Raw genomic sequence first — 18,963 nt, forward strand, 5'->3', positions numbered from 1 at the left:
CAGCAACTGTGCATTTAATACTGCGGTATTCTAAAAAACTTTTTGGCTCCAACAAAATGACTTCGGCCCATGCCCAATAGCTTCTATTGTCAAACAATGCTCTCAATCTGATTTGCACCAGCGCCGCCCACTGTGTTCCAAAGATCAGTCCGGGAGCGCACATGCAGCGCCCCAGAGTCCTGGTCGTTGCAGTACTGACGCTCCGCCGCTAAGGGGAGTGATGGTACTTCTGATGGCACTTAAGGAGTTCACCTGACCAGGTATCACAGTCACACTTTACACTTCACACTCTGGCCACCAGGGGGAGCAAAGGGTTCTATGTATTAGGCGACTCCTCACAATCTGGTAAAACTGGGGGCTGGATAGGAAGTTAGTCAGAAGCTGACTGGGTTGGATCCAGGCCACATCCTGTGGCAGAGGGTGTTGCAGGGGAAGATTCAGGGGGGTCTCTGTCAGGGGTGGGATCCTGACAGTGGCCTAGCGAACAGAACAGAACGTTATGGAGCCGCGCCTGCACTTGAATGCGGTGTCATCCTAAGAAAGGAAAAGAAGCAAGGTTTACTGTGGAGAAGTGAGAAACGAGATCGCAGCAAAAAGGAGATAAAGCCAGTAGGAGTCGTGCCGTAAGATCAAGGCAACATCCTACTGAGGCGCGTAGCCGGTGGCCGGAACGCCAAGGAAGTATTAGGCTCCAAGCAATACTTCAAACAGCAGCAGGACAGTTAATTTTAGGTTGGCTGTCTCACCTAAATCACCTAAGCAGACATAGGGGGCAACTGTGGGAGAGGGGCAACGCTAGGGTCCCGGAAGAACTCCAGGCCTACCCGTCATACGGGTGCGTCCTAGCCATATCATCTGGGGGATGGAGAAAGAACATCAGAAGAGATATGAGTTGTGAGAGAAGAACATCAGAATCAGACACAACAGTTGTGAGGACTATTCCGTGGTGCTCAGCAGGGAGGTACTGCAACACACAGGCGCTAGAAGGAAGGCACTGATTTCCACCTGTAAAGGAAACCCTGGATGTGCCTTCGGACCGGCTGGTCTCAGCCAGCCCTGTTAGCAGTACTCTGGATTAAGGATCCTGAAGCCTTCAGTAAAGAGGTAAAGAGACTGCAACCCTATGTCCTCGTTATTCATCGCGACTTGCACCATGCACCACCATCACATCTTTCATTGGACGCCCCTTAGCAGGGTCACGGACCAGGTCTAGCCACCGTGACAACCCCAGAACTGAGACAGAGAGGCCCGGTAAAGAGTACCCCATGGCCCTGCGTCTGGGGGCGCTCCACACACAAAAAGAGAAAATCATCACCACTGATCATAGAAAAGCTCCAGCACTTGTCCTCGGAGCACATAGGGTGGCGCATGCACATATTGAGAGCATCGCTTGCCGATAGATACTACGCCAGAAGCACCATTTTGCTGGACAAAATTTTTTTTTTAATATCACAGTATTAAATTGCAGACACAGTATTTAAAGTAGGAGGCAGGTCACTTAAGGTGCCGTGACCTGTCATTTAAGCCCATAAGAATGACGAGGCGAGAGCACAAAAAAGCCCCTCCCACAGGCCCACTCCTGAGGACGAGCATCTCATTAACTCAAAACTGCCAACACAGATTAAACAACAACCACAAGACGGATGTCTTCAACCCAGATATAATTTTAATCAGCATAACAGCGCCTACCTGACAATGCGTGTAGTTTACTTAGCAAAATCCTGATGACAGGTTTACTTGAAGGCAGATGCAGTCCTGCATGCACAGTGCATGAGTGCCTATACTGTACCTCCTGAGGGCTCAGATTGCTCGTATAGGCATACCAATGGTTTTATACCATACATAGCATGCTCCACTGAATGTAGTATGTATGAAGCTATTCTTCATTAAAAGCATTGTTTTAAGGGGAGAACATCTCAATAAGTGCAATGCCTGACACAGCCAGATAAAAGCCACATGGCAGCAAATTATTGAACCTGAACCTGGAGACATAGAAAGTATTGTTAGGCCCCAAAGAGGTCTATCGGTGGTTCTTTATGGTCCTGTATAATTCTAAGGCTATACTGAGCCATCCAAATCCAATAATATGGATGTAAATCAGTTCTTAGATTCATGTACATGTTGCATCTAAAAGGAAATCATCCATTTTTGCCCATTGCTCAGGAGTCTGTTTGTTTCAGTGCGGCACCTCCACTCAATTCTTTATTACCGAGGAAAACATGGTGATTACACTGTACGTTTTTTTACATTTTAGTTTGGAGAAGTCTAAAAAAAAATGAACAAAAATCCATCAAACCACATGCTGTTTTCTTTACCGATAATCTATACTGTGGCTTTACTTGTTTACGTGCGGGGAACAATGGTGTTTTCAGTATGTGACAAGGTAGATTGTACGGCTTTGATGTGAATGATACATAGGCAGGCAGTTGGGACAAGTAAATGTTCCGGGCTCCCCAGGTAATTGTAGGAAATAATCTGTTTTGTGATTATGTGAATTACACAGCTGAGGAAAAGACACAGCAAAAGCCATAAGGAAAATGACTGGAAGAATAAGGAGCTGGAAACATTAAATGAAAATTGCTGTAAACTTCACAATGGCAGGTCAGTGTGACTGCTGCAGATGGAAAACACTCACTGGATGGAAAACCAGCCAGATCCTTCAATGCTTACAAAATACATAGCCAAGAATAAGAATCTCTTCTACTAATTGTTCTATGTGAGGGGTACAGTCCAGAATAAAGAAGAGGTTCAGGTGAAACCTAAATAAATCCTCTGCATAGAGCAGAATCTGATAGTTCTCCTTGTGTTACAGTATGCTGTGTAAGGCCGGCGATTTCCATCCATGTCGGCCTAATATAGTTGACCTGAAATATTGCTACGACAAATACTGTATGTGGTCTATATATGAAATACTAAAATGACCTACCTACAGAGTTGTGCCATGAATAGAAAAAATAAGTTGCTGTCTTTTGTGTATTCCCTGTAATTACTGTATGGACAAAACTGCAGTGAAAAATTGCAGCAATTTGTTCGAGAAAAGCCCAAGGACAAAAAAACATGTTTTACTACAAATTACCTACTGGTACATGACCGTTTATGCCAACGCTAATATTTTGCTGAAGAGGTCCTGCACATTAACTCAGGGCATTGACTGACTGCCTCATTTACCGTGATGCCCAAAATACACAAGCAGAGCTCCATGTCCAGACCGCACGGAAAAAAACTACCTCCTCAAAGATGGCACCGCCAGCGCCTGCGCAGGAGCATCTATCAGATTGCCGATAGATGCTACTGCCCCGGAGTGGCTGGCTCCATCTTAGTGGAGACAATTTTCTTTTTACTCTAGTAAGATGGCTCCTGCGCAGTAGCATCTATTGGTGTTTGCAGATAGTTGCTACTGCGCAGGCGCCCCTGGCATCTCACAGGAGGCTTTTTTAAAAAAAAAATGACTTTACTTCAATCATCAAATAAAACAATTTAACACACATTGCACATGCGATCATGCTGCAGCACAGGTGATTTTTTATTTACTATATATAATATTGATTATAGTGGAAAAAGATTTTTCGGAGGTGCTTCCCTCTTGTAACTGGAATCCCTAAAACTCCTTGATTCTGGAACAGTCTCCAGGTGGTGTTCCAGAGTAACAATATTACACTCGAGTGTTTAAAATTAAATTTATTCTAAAAATATTTTTTACGTGCTCATGCACTAACATAAAAAACACAACACGTTTCTGCTCTGAATGAGCCTTCCTCAGGTATATGAAGTGATGTGGTATATAGTTTTACATACAACCCCATCAGATGTGGTCATTTTAACCAGTATGTCTGCTCCGACCTGACACTATCTGTAGGTTACTGTGCACAATCCTGCTGACAGATTCCCTTTAATGAATATAAGGCTAAATGTTCGAGCTGATTCAGCATAAGCATGTAAGTGGAAAACTGTGAGAGTATATTGTAGATCATATTATTTAATGTACAGTTATATTCTTCACACTTTATCCTGACAACTATGGGGTAAGCCAAACAATAAGTGGGATGCCAGGACTGTGGTCTGTTTATGAAATAATATACTGTACATGCTCAGTCACAGTCTTTCACTTACAGACAGTAAACTTGTCAATCAGTCTCACATTCCAGGCCACTTCCCCAGTTCCTCTGTCATGCTCATTCTCACATTGGCAGTTTACTGCGGCACTCTATTCAGTATAGATTCATCTCTCTCTCCATTTTTGCTTCATGTCCTCACACTCACAGCGCACACTTGACAACATTTCAGAACAACACAACTTTGTCCCTTCTCTGGTGTGCCTGGGTTTGCACCAACTTCTGTACTCTGCCACAATCTGTCATCACCACTGTCTCTCATGGAGAGTCCACGCTCATACTCGTTACTTCTCTGGCAGTCTCACAAAACTCAAGCTCTCTCGCTACGCTGCCAATACCCAACAGTTCAACTATGCTCTAACCCACTTGTCACTCAGTCTCAAGGTATTTGTCACACTGTGAAGGTCTTCAGTTAGGAAGAGGGGCCTCAAACTGTCCCTGGAGCTTAGACCCTAACTATCCCTGTCCCGGGGTACTCTAGAAGGTAGAGGGGACTGTTGTGAACTGTGTTTCTGGGCTCCCTCTGGTGGTCACTAACGGTATTGTGTTAGGCATGTCTTGTTGCAGGCCTGAGCTCCAGCTGTGTCGTTAGGCAGCGGGTGTTCCCTATTTAAGTCTCCTCTGGACTCAGTCTCTTGCCTGGCATCGTTGTATCCAGACCTATATGGTCTCCTCCGGATTCCTTTCAGTCTGCCTCATGCAAGAAAAGCTAAGTCTGTTTTGTACAATTTGGATCGTTTGCATTATTCAGTGTTTTTGTCCAGCTTGCTTTACATTTGATTTTCTGACTCGCTGGAAGCTCTAGGGGGCTGATATTCTCCCTCCACACCGTCAGTCGGTGTGGGGGTTCTTGAATGTTCAGCGTGGATGTTTTTGTAGGGTTTTCTGCTAACCGCATAGTCCACTATCTATTTTCTGCTATTTAGACTATTGGGCCTCACTTTGCTGAATCTAGTTCATCTCTACGTTTGTGCTTTCCTCTTGCCTCACCGTTATTATTTGTTGGGGGCTTTCTATATCTTTGGGGTTCAATTTCTCTAGAGGCAAGTGAGGTCTTATTTTTTCCCTCTAGGGGTAGTCAGTTCTCCGGCTGGCTCGAGACGTCTAGAACCACCGTAGGCACGTTCACCGGCTACTTTTATTTGTTTGTGTTAGGATCAGGTATGCGGTTAGCCCAGTTTCCACCTCCCTAGAGCAGTATTTATATTTTTGCTATCTTGCCAGAATATCAGACATCCTCTGCCATTGGGATCATAACAGAATGCCAGGCCAAAAGAAAATGTTTAATGCATCGCAGAAGCGGGATTAAAAAGAAGTTCTGAGTTTTTTTTTTTTTTTGTTGCAGTTTGCCTAGCTTCTTCCATCCCCTTTTTCTCTGAGTGGCTGAAACTCTGCTGCAGATATGAATGTCCAGACTCTGACTTCTAGTGTGGATCAGCTTGCTGCTAGGGTGCAAAGCATTCAGGATTTTGTTATCCATAGCCCTATGTCTGAACCAAAAATACCTATTCCTGAGCCGTTTTTTGGAGATAGATCTAAATTCCTGAATTTTAGGAATAATTGTAAATTGTTTCTGTCTCTGAAACCTCGTTCCTCTGGTGATTCCGCTCAGCAAGTTAAGATTGTTGTTTCCTTCTTGCGCGGCGACCCTCAGGATTGGGCCTTCTCTCTGGCGCCAGGAGATCCTGCATTGGTGAATTTTGATGCGTTTTTCCTGGCGCTTGGTTTGCTTTATGAGGAGCCTAATCTTGAAAATCAGGCTGAAAAAATGTTGCTGGCTATTTCTCAGGGTCAGGAAGAAGCTGAGGTATATTGCCAAAAATTTCGGAAATGGTCCGTGCTTACTCAATGGAATGAGTGTGCACTGGCCGCAAATTTCAGAAATGGTCTTTCTGAAGCCATTAAAGATGTGATGGTGGGGTTTCCTATCCCTACAGGTCTGAATGATTCAATGGCTCTGGCCATTCAAATTGATCGACGTTTGCGGGAGCGCAAATCTGTTAATCCTTTGGCGGTGCTGTCTGAACAGTCACCTGATTCTATGCAGTGTGACAGAATTTTGACCAGAGCCGAGCGACAAAATCATAGACGTCAAAATGGGTTGTGTTTCTACTGTGGTGATTCAACACATGTTATCTCAGCATGCTCTAAACGTTTAAAGAAAAAAGTTAATCCTGTCGCCATTGGTACTTTTCAGCCTAAGTTTATTTTGTCGGTGACTTTAATTTGTTCATTATCTTCTTACTCAGTTATGGCTTTTGTGGATTCTGGTGCTGCTTTAAGTCTGATAGATTTGTCGTTTGCCAAGCGCTGCGGTTTTGTCCTGGAGCCTTTGGAAAATCCTATTCCTCTTAGAGGAATTGATTCTATGCCATTGGCAGAGAATAAACCTCAGTATTGGACGCAAGTGACCATGTGCATGACTCCTGTACATCAGGAGGTGATTCGTTTTCTGGTACTGCATAAAATGCATGATGTTGTCGTTTTGGGTCTGCCATGGTTACAGGCCCATAATCCAGTTTTAGATTGGAAAGCTATGACTGTGTCTAGTTGGGGGTGTCAGGGGATTCATGGCGATTCTCCATTGGTGTCTATTGCTTCTTCTACTCCTTCTGAGATCCCTGAGTTTTTGTCAGACTTTCAGGATGTATTTAATGAGGCCAGGTCCAGTGCCCTTCCTCCTCATAGGGACTGTGATTGTGCTATAGATTTGATTCCTGGTAGTAAGTTTCCTAAGGGACGACTCTTTAATTTATCTGTGCCAGAGCATGCCGCGATGCGGAGTTATATAAAGGAGTCTTTGGAGAAGGGACATATTCGCCCATCCTCGTCCCCTCTTGGTGCAGGATTCTTTTTTGTGGGCAAGAAAGACGGGTCTCTGAGACCTTGTATTGATTATCGTCTTCTGAATAAGATCACGGTTAAATTTCAGTATCCTTTGCCATTGTTGTCTGATTTGTTTGCTCGGATTAAGGGATCCAGTTGGTTCACCAAGATAGATCTTCGTGGTGCGTATAACCTTGTGCGCATTAAGCAGGGAGATGAATGGAAAACGGCATTTAATACGCCCGAGGGTCATTTTGAGTACCTGGTGATGCCTTTTGGATTATCTAATGCTCCTTCTGTGTTTCAGTCCTTCATGCATGACATCTTCCGGAAATATCTGGATAAATTTATGATTATTTATCTGGATGATATCTTGGTTTTTTCTGATGATTGGGAGTCCCATGTGAACCAGGTCAGGATGGTGTTTCAGGTTCTGCGGGAGAATGCTCTATTTGTGAAGGGCTCAAAATGTATCTTTGGGGTACAGAAGGTTTCTTTTTTGGGTTTTATTTTTTCCCCTTCTACTGTGGAGATGGACCCAGTCAAGGTCCGTGCCATTCATGACTGGACTCAGCCCACGTCTGTTAAGAGCCTGCAGAAGTTCTTGGGCTTTGCTAATTTTTACCGTCGTTTTATCGCTAATTTCTCCAGCGTGGTTAAACCTTTGACGGATATGACTAAGAAGGGTTCTGATGTTGTGAACTGGTCTCCTGCGGCCGTGGAGGCCTTTCGGGAGCTGAAGCGTCGGTTTACTTCAGCGCCAGTCTTGTGCCAGCCGGATGTGTCTCTTCCCTTCCAGGTTGAAGTTGATGCTTCTGAGATTGGTGCAGGGGCTGTTTTGTCGCAAAAAAGTTCTGATGGCTCCGTGATGAAGCCATGCGCCTTCTTTTCAAGGAAATTTTCGCCTGCTGAGCGGAACTACGATGTTGGTAATCGGGAGTTGTTGGCTATGAAGTGGGCATTTGAGGAGTGGCGACATTGGCTCGAGGGAGCTAGACATCGTGTGGTGGTCTTGACTGATCATAAAAATCTGATTTACCTCGAGTCTGCCAAGCGCCTGAATCCTAGACAGGCTCGTTGGTCGTTGTTTTTCTCCCGTTTTGACTTTATGGTCTCGTACCTGCCTGGTTCGAAGAACGTGAAGGCTGATGCATTTTCTAGGAGTTTTGTGCCTGACTCTCCGGGAGTCTCTGAGCCGGCTGGTATTCTCAGAGAGGGAGTGATTTTGTCTGCCATTTCCCCAGATTTTCGACGAGGGCTGCAAAAATTTCAGGCTGATAGGCCTGATCGTTGTCCACCGGAGAGATTGTTTGTCCCTGATGGATGGACCAGCAGAGTTATTTCTGAGGTTCATTCTTCGGTGTTGGCGGGACATCCTGGGATTTTCGGTACCAGAGATTTGGTGGCTAGGTCCTTTTGGTGGCCTTCCTTGTCGCGGGATGTGCGTTCTTTTGTGCAGTCCTGTGGGATTTGTGCTCGGGCTAAGCCTTACTGTTCTCGTGCCAGCGGGTTGCTTTTACCCTTGCCTATCCCAAAGAGGCCTTGGACGCACATTTCCATGGATTTCATTTCGGATCTTCCGGTATCTCGGAAGATGTCTGTCATCTGGGTGGTGTGCGATCGTTTTTCTAAAATGGTCCATTTGGTGCCCTTGCCTAAGTTGCCTTCCTCCTCTGATTTGGTCCCTTTGTTCTTTCAGAATGTGGTTCGTTTGCATGGCATCCCTGAGAATATTGTATCTGACAGAGGATCCCAGTTTGTGTCCAGATTCTAGCGATCCTTTTGTGCTAAGATGGGTATTGATTTGTCTTTTTCGTCGGCTTTTCATCCTCAGACCAATGGCCAGACCGAGCGAACTAATCAGACGTTGGAGACTTATTTGAGATGTTTTGTTTCTGCTGATCAGGACGACTGGGTTACCTTTTTGCCACTGGCCGAGTTTGCCCTTAATAATCGGGCTAGTTCTGCCACCTTGGTTTCACCCTTTTTCTGCAACTCTGGTTTTCATCCTCATTTCTCCTCGGGCCAGGTTGAACCTTCTGACTGTTCTGGGGTTGATTCTGTGGTGGATAGGTTGCAGCGGATTTGGAACCACGTGGTGGACAATTTGAAATTGTCACAAGACAAGGCCCAGCGTTTTGCCAACCGCTGCCGCGGTGTGGGTCCCCGACTTCGTGTTGGGGATTTGGTTTGGTTGTCTTCTCGGCATGTTCCTTTGAAAGTCTCCTCTCCTAAGTTCAAGCCTCGCTTTATCGGTCCTTATAAGATTTTGGAAGTCCTTAACCCGGTGTCTTTTCGCTTGGACCTTCCAGCGTCATTTGCTATTCATAATGTGTTCCATAGGTCCTTGTTGCGGCGGTATGTGGTTCCTATGGTTCCTGCTGTTGAGCCTCCTGCCCTGGTTTTGGTTAAGGGCGAGTTGGAGTACGTGGTGGAGAAGATTCTGGATTCTCGTATCTCTAGACGGAAACTCCAGTATTTAGTTAAATGGAAAGGCTATGGTCAGGAGGATAATTCCTGGGTTGTCGCCTCTGATGTTCATGCGGCTGATTTGGTTCATGCCTTTCACGCTGCTCATCCTGATCGCCCTGGGGGTCTTGGTGAGGGTTCAGTGACCCCTCCTCAAGGGGGGGGTACTGTTGTGAACTGTGTTTCTGGGCTCCCTCTGGTGGTCACTAACGGTATTGTGTTAGGCATGTCTTGTTGCAGGCCTGAGCTCCAGCTGTGTCGTTAGGCAGCGGGTGTTCCCTATTTAAGTCTCCTCTGGACTCAGTCTCTTGCCTGGCATCGTTGTATCCAGACCTATATGGTCTCCTCCGGATTCCTTTCAGTCTGCCTCATGCAAGAAAAGCTAAGTCTGTTTTGTACAATTTGGATCGTTTGCATTATTCAGTGTTTTTGTCCAGCTTGCTTTACATTTGATTTTCTGACTCGCTGGAAGCTCTAGGGGGCTGATATTCTCCCTCCACACCGTCAGTCGGTGTGGGGGTTCTTGAATGTTCAGCGTGGATGTTTTTGTAGGGTTTTCTGCTAACCGCATAGTCCACTATCTATTTTCTGCTATTTAGACTATTGGGCCTCACTTTGCTGAATCTAGTTCATCTCTACGTTTGTGCTTTCCTCTTGCCTCACCGTTATTATTTGTTGGGGGCTTTCTATATCTTTGGGGTTTAATTTCTCTAGAGGCAAGTAAGGTCTGATTTTTTCTCTCTAGGGGTAGTCAGTTCTCCGGCTGGCTCAAGACGTCTAGAACCACCGTAGGCACGTTCACCGGCTACTTTTATTTGTTTGTGTTAGGATCAGGTATGCGGTTAGCCCAGTTTCCACCTCCCTAGAGCAGTATTTATATTTTTGCTATCTTGCCGGAATATCAGAGATCCTCTGCCATTGGGATCATAACAGGGGACCCAGTCTCCGGCCTAACTATGCTCCTGTAAAATCTCTAATCTGTCCCCTCCCCCACCCCATAAGGTATGGGAAAGAAATGAAAGGTAAACCAGATACGAAGACAAAACAGAGATAACAGAAAACCTCTATCATACAAAAGCACTAACCGACAATAGAGAAGTGATTGGGACTGGGGAGAATAAACTAAATGGGAAAAGGGAACAGGAGTTAAAACATTCACGTACAACAGCAAACTACAGAACACCACAACTCCAATGCCAAATTTCAATTATATAGCTTTAGCACACCGCCCAGGAAGTCGAATATCCAATAGCAACAACCAACTCCTATTTAGCACATTGTCCCCTAAGAGCAAGGAAGCAGAGCTTTCACCGGCAGGACAGAAGGTCTGGCCAGGTTTTATAGGAAGCGTTAATGACCAGACCAGAAGCAGCTGAAATGGAGCTGCATGTTTCTGACCAGCATGTTAATGGTCGTTAGCCTAACTCAGAACCAAAGGAAACCAAGTTCATTTAATATGATATCCAAATACACAGGTTAAATGGAAGATCTGCGATTCACAATACACAGCGATCTTCTACTCCCAGATTTCCCAGGTTAGCGTAACACATTCATGACCATTGTGCTCTCATGGGTTTCTTTCTACTACCAGCCTTACAGTGATCACTTGGCTCTCATGTTTGAGGCCTCCACCATTTACCTTCTAGCTGCTAATCATTACTCCAGTACAGTGGTCTCTGGTGTTGAACTTGACCACCTCACACTGATGCAACACTCTATTAGTGCAGTCTCCTAGGACAGTCACAGAGGCAATCTCCCCTCTGTAGCCTGAAATACTGGCACTATGCCAGATCTTCCAAATTCACATGCTTTCAACACTTCAGTAATTCTGCTTTGTTATAGTCACTTCAACGGACGCCTTGCCTTAAAACTTCTGTCTGTCATTGACTTTTAACCTCAACATTTGAATGACTCAGAAATTAAATGACAATTAACATAGACAAGTACACTGAGCATAATTCCATGAAAGTGATGGAAACACACAAATTTCACAGGTCATCATCTTCCTCTGGCAGTGCTGTGGCCTGGCAATAAAATACAATGGCATATAGAAACATACAGTGCAAAGGAAAATGCAAAACAGTAGAGGCAATAAGCCCCAAATTAGCAGCCTAACTGCCAAGAGGATGGCTAGAGTCCGCCTTAACTGTCTTACACAGTTACAAAACCAATTCAAGTGCAGGTCAGAGTAGTAAGAGACAATATAAAGTATGCAGTGCTTGTCACAAATACATTTTGGATGGCTAAGAAAATCAACTTTAGAGCTTTATGTAAATGAGATTTCAAGTTCACAGCTAGCAGTCCAATTCCAGCAAGTGCACTGATTCCATGCCCAGTGCTACCCATATGGGTACTAATTGTGGCCATGCAGCTCTGTATTTGGTTCTGTGAATGTAAGCCTTCTGTCATGGATTCCCTTTAAATTTTATAATGTTTTTACATGGTGGTCATCCATTCTAGAGTTTCACTATTATTGATAAAGAATGCTTTCTTATAACAATAATATAAATGCTTTTCCTCTACAAATAATTAAGGTCATCATGACTTCTTTTCATCTACCTTGGTTAGAGCACAGTAATGCACAAATAAGGCACAAAAATGTATGAAAATGACCCTGGGTAAAGAAAAGCCTTGTAATGTCCTAAATAATGCAATATGTCCCTTCAAGCTCAAAAGGGATCTTTTTAAGATTGATCTTGTAGGCTCTCCTGGCATACTTTCTACCGACGAGGTAAGAATTTGAAGGAGGAGACGAAGAACTTATATTATATCTCACATTCAACTGAATTATTACCCTTGGTGATAGCTTAGACTTGGTAATATCTTACCTTGTGCATTAATGACACCGTCGCTTTAGACCAAGCAGGAGGATAAGTAACAGTCGCTGTATGAAACACATGGACTATATCTGTTGCTGCACTACTTGAGTGAATGTGAAAAGGTCTCTGGTGGAGAAAACGTAAACACAATTATAATTCTTATAATGTAATAACATTATTCCCTGAAGTATATGATAAATCATGCTTTTAGGATTATGAATACACAATATTGTGAGTGGACATGATGCAGAATCATATCCACTCAATGTGGGATAAAATATTATATTGTACACGTACAATAGTGTAGATATGAGCTGTCATATAATAGCTGTGCTAACATTTTAATGTTTATCATTTCAGCACTTTGCGAAATCTATGTTTTTTTTATTGTTTTTGGTGTATTTGTATTCACAGTTTATTAGTTCTGCATCTATGTAATGCATATAATATACAAATTTTAGTCCATGGAGTCTTTTGACCACTAGGGTGTTAGTCTACACAGTCATGGCTGAAAGTGTTGGCACTCTTGAAATTGTTCCAGAAAATGAATTATTTCTCCCAGAAAATTATTGCAATTATACACGTCTATTTCCTTTGTGTATATTGAAATAACATTAAAAAAAAACAGAAAAAAGGGTAAATTGGACACAATTTCAACCAAAACCCCAAAAATGGACCGGACAAAATTGTTGGCACCCTCAATATTTAACCTCATATTTAGTTGCACAACCTTTGGAATAAGCAACTGGAATAAAAATTAACTGGACCACCTCTCAACTGGAATTTTGGACCACTCATCTTTTGCAAACTGCTCCAGGCCTCTCATATTTGAAAGGTGCTTTCTCCCAGCAGCAATATTAAAATCTCTCCACAGGTGTTAAAGGGAACTTGACAGCAGGAATATAGGAATATACTGTGCATGTTAAACTAAAGGTAAGGATAAAATGGCACTGTCATACTGATTTAATACATATCTTTATTGCAAAAATTTGCAGCCTGGTTTATGTTAATTCATCATGTTAAATTTCAGTTTCATCAGTGCTTCGTTCTTCTGGGCAGGACTTCGAGGTGGGACTGTGGATAAGGTCTTTGGCTCAGAGGGCTCAGTCAAGACCCCTCCGCTGCCTCTGTTGCATTCAACATTTGGTTGTTTAAATTTTGGGCTGGCACCGTTCTACCTGTGGGCGGTTCTCTCGCAGATCCAGCTGGTGGTGGTCTTCATGAAAATGGCACCAGCAAATGCACAGATCCACCTCAATGACAAGCTGAGACCTCATTCCATGCATGCGGCACCTCGAGCGCTATTTTCCTAAAGATTGCCAGAGGTCGATCTGCTCATACGCAGATGCTATTTTCACGAAGAGTGCCACCAGCTGAATCTATGAGAGCGCTGCCCACAGCTAGGATGGCGACACCCCAAAATTTAAATAACTAAGATGATGAATGCAACAGAGGCAACGGGGGGCATGGCTGAGACATTTGAGGAGAAGACCCTACCCACAGTCCTGCCTACAAATCCCGCCCTAAAGCACGAAGCGCGGATGAAAGGGAAATTTATCATGATGATTTAACGAAAAGCAGGCTGCAGATTTTTTTACACTAAAGGTATGTATTAAATCAACATGACAGTGCCATTCTGCTCATACTTTTTGTTTAACATGGATATTCCTGCTGAAGGGTTGTTTAAATAGGATTTAGATCCGGACTCATAGCTGGCCACTTCAGAACTCTCCAGCAGTTTGTTTCCATCTGTTTCTGGATGCTTTTTGAAGTATGTTTTGGGTCATTGTCCTGCTGGAAGACCTGCGACCTAGGACACACCCAACTTTCTGGCACTGGGCACTACAAACCAAAATCCTTTGATAATCTTCAGATTTCATGATGTCTTGCACATCATCAAGGCACATGGTGCCAGATGCAGAAAAAAACTCCAAAACATCTTTGGACTTACGCCATATTTGACTGTAGGTACTGTGTTATTTTCTTTGTAGGCCTCATTCTGTTTTCAGTAAATAGTAGAATGATGTGCTCTACCAAAAAGCTCTATCTTGGTCTCATCGGTCTACAAGATGCTTTCCCAGAAGGATTTTGGCTTATTCATATACATTTTGGCAAACTGCAGTCTGGCTTATATATGTGTGTGTCAGCAGTGGGGTCCTCCTGGGTCTCCTGCCATAGCATTTCATTTAATTCAAATGTCAGTGGATAGTTTGTGCTGACACTGATGCACCCTGAGTCTGCAGGACTGCTTTAATTTCTTTGGAACTTGATTGGGGCTGCTTATCAACCATCTGGACTATCCTGCATTGCAACCTTTCATCAATTTTTCTTTGCCGTCCATGTCCAGGGAGATTAGATGTGATTCCATAAATTGTAAACGTATTGATTATGTTGCGCACCGTAGACAAAAGAACATCAAGATCTCTAGAGATGGACTTGCATCCTTGAGATTATTGATATTTTTCAACAACTTTGGTTCTCTAGTCCTCAGACAGTTCTTTTCTCCTCTTACTGTTCTCCGTACTTAGTGTTGCACACACAGACACACAATGCAAAGATTGAGTCAACTTCTTCCCTCTTTATCAGGTTTCATGTGTGATTTTCAGGTGGCCCAGACCTGTTGCCTGTCACAGTGGAGTTTAAACAAGCATCACAAGTTGCCAACAATTTTGTCTGACCCATTTTGGGGGTTTTGTGTCAAATTATGTTCAATTTGCCCTTTTTCCTCTCTTATTGTTGTGTTGTACTAATACGCAAAGGCAATAAACAGGTGTATAACAAAACAGATGTAATTTCAATAATTTTCTAGGAGAAATACTTCATTTTCTGGAACAATTTCAAGGGTGCCAACAATTTTGGCCATAACTGTTTTTTATTTACAGAAGGTTAAATTCTTCCAATTTTCAATCTGACAGCATATAGGAGGTCATACAGAGGTCAGTTTTTGATGTACGAGTTTTATCAGTAGTTTTAACAGATAGGATTCATACCTATTATAGGCTATGGGACTGCTCACATGTCCATGTATTTTTGCGGACCGAGTGGTCCACACCAAATTATGGAGACATGTTCGCTATTGATCTAGTCAGAGACAGCACTGTAGAAAATAAATGTCTGCACTCAGATTCCATTCATGTGTTGCCAGTTTTTCATTGATGATATAATAGGAAAAGCTTGAGAAAACTCCATCAGTTTTTTTTGTATGCAAGAAAAACTGCTGAATCTCTGCAGGTAAAAACTGACTCACAGACGAAAATCTGATCCAAAACATTGATACATTTCAGACCTTTTTAGCATACCTAGAAGAAAATTACAGAATGAATTCTAACTGTCTATAAATATAATTTGCCTTATGTAAAAGCACAGAGAATATTTCCATGAATCATCAGAAAGGATGAAAATTTTGTACATGAAAAGCCAATGATCCATGAGAAAACGGTTTACTTTTTATTGCATAAGCCTGTCATATCCTACATTTGGTTTGCGAACTACTGGAAAGGTTGCACTTTACTTGTAAGGACTAATCAAACACTCCGCTCTGGTAATGTTCAGTGTCGTCACATGATAAAACAGGCAATTGATAACTTAGGGTTTCAGTAGCTAATGCATAGCTAATAAAAATGTAGAGAGTCATTTCTCAGAATCTAAAAATATACTGTCTTGGTAAAAATGCTAATTGCCTTCTGATGAAAGGATCTCTGTCTATGTATCTTCTTCGTAGCTATCATGGCGGTAATCACATTGTGCATAATAATATAATACGCTCAACAAACAATATAACAATTTATACATGTAGAAGGAAGAGATAAAGCACATACCCTGCCTCGCAGAAGTTCATACGCTGTAACGCCTAAGGACCACCAGTCAACAGCAAAAGAATAACAGATTTGACCTCTTGGGTAGAACATTTCTGGAGCTGCAAAATTATAAAAAAAATAAACCTTTGTAGATATCAGAAAATATTTCTAGAATTGGCAATTTTATAGCATTAAATAAGCACATGTTGCCTGCTGGTGCAGTAGTCTCACTGTGATGCCATGCTATGTATTTTACAGTTTTATGTAAGGGTTAATATGGGAGGGGATGCTTCCAAAGGAAAGAAGTCAACATTACTCCAGGACTCTGCCCTTGACTTTACTCCTGTGCTTCTACTCCAGCCATTTCCACGGCACCAGAAAACATGACGTCATGACCACCAGTCCCCTGTTCATGTAGCTGTAAGCAGGTTGTGGGATGTAGTGACGCAAGAGAGGCAGAGCAAGGGTTAACAGTTTTAATTTAACAGGGGATACTTCACACAGGGAGATAAACAGTTAAATAAGGGTTAAACAGTTCAAGGGTAGGCAATAGGTAGAGTGAATTGAGTAATAAACAAGATAACGGCAGTTCCTTAAATCACTTAGGCTACTTTCACATCCGTCGGTAATCGCCCGTCACAAAGTGTCGGCGCGACGTACCGATGGAAGATTGTTCTTTCACATTTCCGTCTGTATTCTGGGTGAGGGAAGAGAGTGAGAGCGAGATTTCCTGCTGGGCATGCGCAGTCTGAAACACTGGATATAACGTAAAGAAAAACGTTCCCTTGAACGTTTTTTGCAAAAGACGGCCCGTCACATTCCACAGGATCCAGTGCACGACGGACTAAACGTGTGTCCATCCGTCGTGATACGTCGCTAATACAAGGCTATGGGGAAATGCAGGATCCTGCATTTTCCAAAATCGACGTATTGCGACGGCAGAGGAAAGACAGAAATGTAAAAGTAGCCTAATCTTGTCAAAGACTTCTCAGTCTTCTGCTGAAGCTTGGAGAACGGCAGTGTGAACAACAGCCGTCGCGGTGCTGTTCCAGTGGGGTTCTGAAAACAACAGTCCATCTTCTGGCGGCAGTGGTCAGTCTCTGGTACCTTACGCTGAGCCCCTAGTCCATAGGTTGGCATGGCTGGGATAAGAAGGGCCCTGACACTTGCAGGGTCCAACGTGAGGTGATCAGCAGCAATGGGCCAGGTAAGCTGCAGAAGTTCATCTACTACTCGGCTCTTCCTAGATGGCCCGTGCACTGTACTTACAGCCATGAGGCACACGGTATCTCTCAGTCATGGAGAAGCAGGGCACCCGGCACTTTGGTCTCTGACAGTCACTCGGGTGGTGACCGGAGCTGGCAGGCGCAGACCGACGCGGCGCGGATGCTCAGGTAATGGAGCACACCCTTCAACTTGCTGCACGCTGACTGCGCCAAAACTAACTCCTTTTGCTTGTGTATGCCCCCTGCTTCTGAGTCAGGGGTTCTGTCCGGGCCCTCATGCCTTCCCCGGACAACAGGGGATGCAGCCTCAGCCTTTTCTGGACCTGGCGTGGTACAAGTGCCTGCGGTCTGGTGATTCTCCTTACACTCTCCCTCTCCTTTAGCTCGCCATTCCACGGGTGAGATTTCTTGCAGTAAACATTGGCACTCTTTCATTTTTTGCACAATCCACTGCCAAATAAACTGTTCCTGTTCATAGCGGGTAGGGGGTATTCCCGCGGTGGTCCGTTCAGTACAACGTAGGTCAGATTGAGTGGTGGAGTCAGGCTGAATAGTGGAAGGTGTGGGGACACTCGGTTCCCTGGGAACAGCCATCTCTGGATCTCTGGAGTTTCTAGTCGCCCTATTTTCCCTGGACTGACGATCGGGGTGCTTTCTGAGTCTGAGGAAGGTGTAAAAGGTTTGTCTTCTTCGTAGTCAGGAGCAAGAGGACTAGGCGCCTCAGTAAGGTCAGATCCTCTCTCTTCTTCAGGGTCCCATGACAGGCAGGCATGCAACATGTTGTGGTGAACTATTCGGGTAGGTACCTTTTCTTCTCCCTCAGGTTGAATCTCATGCACTGGACCAGCGTTATCAATCCGATGTTTCACTCGATATGATTTTTTTTGCCACCAGTAGTCCAGCTTGCCCCATGGCCTCTTGTCTCGGACCAGAACTCGATCCCCTGCTTTAAAAGCTGTCCCTTGGAGGGGCGGTGCTTCATGGTGCTCGAGTTCTCGGAACTTAGTCTGGACCAGCTGATGAACAGTCTGCAACCGGTTTCTATGTTCTCGGACCCAGGAAGACCCCCGTCTGTGGGTAGTGCTCTTCTGGGTCCAGCTTCAAATCAGTGATCTCTTGTCCCTTCCGCCCGAACAGTAGAGTGTATGGAGTATATCCTGCAGTGTCGTGCCCCCAGTTGTTGTACACACAGACCAATTCAGCCACATACTCAGGCCAGCGGACTTTCCGGTCTTCCACCAATGTTCTCAGCATTTGAATCAGTGTATGGTTAAAGCGTTCACAGGCTCCATTCCCCAGAGGGTTATATAGCGTCATTCTCGACCTCTCAATTTGGTATAGACAGTGTAATTCTTCCATCACTCGGCCTTGGAAACAGGCACTTTGATCCGAATGAATTCGCTTTGGGCAACCGTACACCCGGATAAAGTCTTGACTAGTGTTGAGCGATACCTTCCGATTTTCGAAAGTATCGGTATCGGATTGGATCGGCCGATACCGGCAAAATATCGGATCTCGCCGATACCGATACCCAATACCAATACAAGTCAATGGGACACAAATATCGGAAGGTATCCTGGATGGTTCCCTGGGTTTGAAGGAGAGGAAACTCTCCTTCAGGCCCTGGGATCCATATTCATGTAAAAAATAAAGAATAAAAATAAAAAATATGTATATACTCACCCTCGGACGGCCCCTGTACCTTAGCAATGTA

At 44.0% G+C, this 18,963-nt stretch overlaps 1 protein-coding gene across 1 annotated transcript in view; it reads right to left on the minus strand.

Moving 5' to 3' along the window:
- The window catches only part of STK32A (serine/threonine kinase 32A), a 383,738-nt gene that overhangs the window by 36,782 nt on the left and 327,993 nt on the right, over nt 1–18,963 (minus strand). Inside the window, exons 7-8 of the mRNA XM_077261153.1 lie at nt 16,045–16,142; nt 12,236–12,352 (exon numbers count right to left, since the gene is read on the minus strand). Coding sequence (XP_077117268.1) covers nt 12,236–12,352; nt 16,045–16,142 — 215 coding nt within the window. The remainder of the gene's footprint in view (nt 1–12,235; nt 12,353–16,044; nt 16,143–18,963) is intronic.

The sequence above is a fragment of the Ranitomeya variabilis genome, chromosome 5 (genome assembly GCF_051348905.1).
Source record: "Ranitomeya variabilis isolate aRanVar5 chromosome 5, aRanVar5.hap1, whole genome shotgun sequence".
NCBI lineage: Eukaryota > Metazoa > Chordata > Amphibia > Anura > Dendrobatidae > Ranitomeya > Ranitomeya variabilis.